The sequence below is a fragment of the Cricetulus griseus genome, chromosome 6 (assembly GCF_003668045.3).
Source record: "Cricetulus griseus strain 17A/GY chromosome 6, alternate assembly CriGri-PICRH-1.0, whole genome shotgun sequence".
Lineage (NCBI taxonomy): Eukaryota > Metazoa > Chordata > Mammalia > Rodentia > Cricetidae > Cricetulus > Cricetulus griseus.
This window is the reverse complement of record NC_048599.1, coordinates 66,397,679-66,401,625: the sequence shown is the minus strand read 5'-3', so window position 1 is coordinate 66,401,625 and position 3,947 is coordinate 66,397,679. Positions and strand designations below refer to the sequence as shown.

General features: G+C 35.7%; 1 protein-coding gene across 1 annotated transcript; it reads right to left on the bottom strand.

Annotated features, from left to right (window-relative positions):
* Positions 1–737: 737 nt before the first annotated feature.
* Positions 738–1,673, bottom strand: LOC100761108 (olfactory receptor 4F3/4F16/4F29). The gene has a single exon (XM_027421007.1). The coding sequence runs from the start codon at positions 1,671–1,673 to the stop codon at positions 738–740; it is 936 nt and encodes a 311-aa protein (XP_027276808.1).
* Between the last annotated feature and the right edge of the window lie 2,274 nt (positions 1,674–3,947).

Sequence of the window (3,947 nt, the reverse complement as noted above, 5' to 3'; positions counted from 1 at the left end):
TACTGTGTAAAAACTACAGGAGACAGACAAATGGCTCAGTAGACTAAGCCTTTATAAGCACAACAGTATATGCATCCAGAAATTCCTACATATGAGACAATGTATAGTTTGAGAGGTTATCCAATCCTGTGATAATCATATCATCCCTAAACACATATACATATGAACAACATTAAATGTATTCAGCATTTATATATGATATCATTTTAATATATGTACATATTTATGGTATATACATATATATAATTAAAGAAGTCATAAATTAGAGAAGAAATGAAAAGGGCCAGGGATGTGTTGGAGTAGGAAGACACATACAAGAGTGGAAATTATCTGAATACAATATTTATTATGAAATTCTCAAAATATAAAATAAATGTAAAAGAAGAGAGAAAGTTTACTTGTTCTAAAGGCCTTAAGCATCAGTTGCTTCACGTAAACATTCTTTAGGAATGTAAGTTCAAGATTATTATAATCTTTGCTTTATAAAATCATGTAATTCTCTGTTTTCAGGACAGACTGTTAATCCTGACTAAGCAGGTGAATATATAGATAGAGAGAGGGTTAGATATGTACATAATTTATATATATATATATATATGTGTGTGTGTGTGTGTGTGTGTGTGTGTGTGTGTGTGTGTGTGTGTGTGAAATACATGTATACATATATGTAAAGACTTTCTGCAGTTTGTGAACAATAAGTTTTTACATTCATTGAAGACAGTCCACAGCACATCTATTTAAGTTTTCCTATAACTCAGTAGCTGTCTGCATACTCTCTTCATTGCCACCTTCATTTCATGATTTCTGAATGTATAGATCACAGGATTAAGAAAAGGAGTAACAACTGCATCAAAAATGGCCAGAAACTTATCCAGATGTATAGAAGGAGATGGCCATGTGTAGAAAAATATCAAAGGACCAAAGAATAAGACCACCACAGAGATGTGAGCTGAAAGTGTGGACAGGGCTTTAGAGGAACCACTTGAAGAGTGTTTTTGTACAGTGATTATGATGACAATATAGGAAATGATCAGTATGAAGAAGGACCCCACAGAGATGAACCCACTGTTGGCTGTGACCATGAATTCCAGTTGGTAAGTGTCTATGCAGGCAAGTTTGATAAAACGAGGAAGGTCACAGTAGAAGCTGTCCAACACATTTGGTCCACAGAAAGGTAAGTCTACTACAAAAGCCAGTTGAACCAGAGAGTGCATAAGGCCAACCACCCAGGCAGCCACTAAAAACAAGATGCACATCTTGGGGCTCATAATGGTCAGATAATGGAGAGGCTTACATATGGCCACATATCTGTCAAAAGCCATGGCTATGAGCAGCACCATCTCCACACCACCAATGACATGAATGAAGAATATCTGAGTGACACAACCACTAAAGGAGATGACTTTGTGTTTTCTGAATAAGTCATAAATCATCTTGGGAGAAGTAACAGAAGAAACACCCAAGTCAATGAAGGAGAGATTAGCCAACAGAAAGTACATGGGAGAGTGTAAGTGAGGGTCAGATGCCACAGTAAACACAATGAGGCAGTTTCCCATCATGCTTGCTACATAAAACATGGAGGAGAACACAAAGAGCAATAGTTGGATACTCCAAGAGTTGGTGAGTCCCAGGAACACAAACTCTGACACCACAGACTGATTCACTCCTTCCATTGGATTTTTGGACTGTGCTACCTGAAAGAGGAAACCGGAGAAACTGTACATTATAACTGTATTAATGTAAAATCCTGCATATATATATAAACAAGTGCTGAGCATCACTAGTCATCAGAGGAAAATAAATTCAAACTTTCGTAAAACAGCACCTCACAGTCTCCAAGGATAACAAGAGAAGGTTCATGGGAAGTGTTGGGGGAGGAAAGGAAAAGGAAATGAGGTGACTATTTTTATATCAAAAACTTACACATTTTTAAAGATAACAAGCTTTGGTGGATTTTAAAAGACTTGTGAATATAAATTCGTATATTTATTCAAGAAGACAAAAATTCTTGGAAGTACTTCAAAAATTAAAAATACAGACTGGGTTTGTAGCCCAATGAATTTAAACTACAGAAGAGTGGAGCCCTATGTTTGATATAAAGAGGTTATAGAGGCTGTAGGTAGAGAAATACAAGGTAGAAGAAAAACAGAAAAGAATAAAGAATGGAAATATCAGGCTAGAGAGAGATAGCTTCATTAATAAGAGCACTCGCTGTGTAATTGTGAGGACTTGTGCTCAGATACCAGCATTCAAACAAGAAGCAATTTGTGGCTGTGTGTGTCTGTACCCACAATGTTGTGAAAGGTGGAAATAAAAGGATCACTTGAGTTTGGGAACTGCCAGACTAGATCCAGGCACAACTTGAAACCTGGTTTCAGAGGAATAAAGTGGAGAATGAGAAAGCAGGACCCAGGGCATTGACTTCCAGCCTCCAATGTAGACAGGTCTGTGTTACTTTGTGTATGCATGCACATAAGCACATATATGCACATTGAGTGTACATAAAGATACTCATATATATCATAATCACACATACACACAACAATAATAATAAAATTAATTTTTAAAATTTAAATCTAGAAATACTACATGACATAGCAATTCTAATTTGAAGACTATATATCAAGAAGAAGTAACATTCCCAAATAAAGAGTAATATGTGTAAATAAGATGTGTTAAATGGCAGATGAGTGGATAACACACATACACACACACACACACACACACACACACACACACACACTGGTGTACACACATGCATTACAAACCACATAGACTATTATTTGTATCATTTGTCCCCCTTCAAAGAAAAGGAGTCCTATTTTTAACACGAGTAAGCCTAGAAGTCATTGTGATAACTGAACTAAAGAGACAGGAAAAGATACATGCTGAAATATCTCAGTCAGCATGGACTCTAGAGATTCTACATTCACAGAAGCAGAAAGTGTAACAGTGGATCATGAGCAAATAGGGTGGGATAGAAAGGTGAAATTGAAGATATTTGTCGAAAGGGAAAAAACAAAATTAGACAGGATGGGTAGTTTCTGGAGATTTATGGCACAGTGTGTGGTAACTGCTAAAAACATTAGTGCCTACATGAAAATTAGTAAGTGTAGACCTTCACCATTCATATTCTGAATAAGTATGGTTGGCAAGAATGCTAGTTGACTTAATCATCTTACAACATACACATATATGTTTATATTTTTATATTTTATGCATTCATATACATAAAACATCTCACTGTACACCATAAATATACACAGCATCTATTTGTTAATTGTGCCTTCATAAAACTAGAGGGAGACAGGTTTCCTATTATGCTTGTGTAATTTGAAATTGTAATCACTCAGAGAAATTGCTGCCAGTCATGCAGTCATGTTGAGATATTTCTGAATTCAATATCCCTCTGCTTTCAAATCAGCGTGAGTTCAAAAATGTTTTCATAAGATGAAAGATTAGCCAACACTAAAGAAATTCACCCCCAAGTTCTTTACACCTTGAAGACTAATATATTATCAATTCAATTACAAAATTTTAAAAAAAACTACTCACTTTTTTAACTATCCATGTTGATATCCATGGCAAAGACTAATAGTCCCTTACTTCTCATGTCTGGAAAATATTTAACCTCAAGGTTTATGGAATGTTTCCCCTCACCTTGAAGTCTTGCTTTACAATATTAGCATTAATGTACTACCTATTAATTGAGTTAACTGCACATGACACTAACTCCCCAAACAGAGGTAAACTGATACATATTTGCAGTCTGTGAAACAATCTGTCACCAGTTTGCATCATGTCAGGAAAACAAATTTTGTCAAGAAAATTTTCTAGCAATTGACATCACAACAAAATTAAGTATCCAAACTCACACTCTTGCAGAGTATCAGCCCTAGAAGGACTGGGAAGGACAGGAATCACTGCCCTGAAGTTATTCCAACATA

Coding starts and splice junctions, on each gene's coding strand:
- LOC100761108 (XM_027421007.1), bottom strand. CDS start 1,673: ATGGAAGGAGTGAATCAGTCTGTGGTGTCAGAGTTTGTGTTCCTGGGA.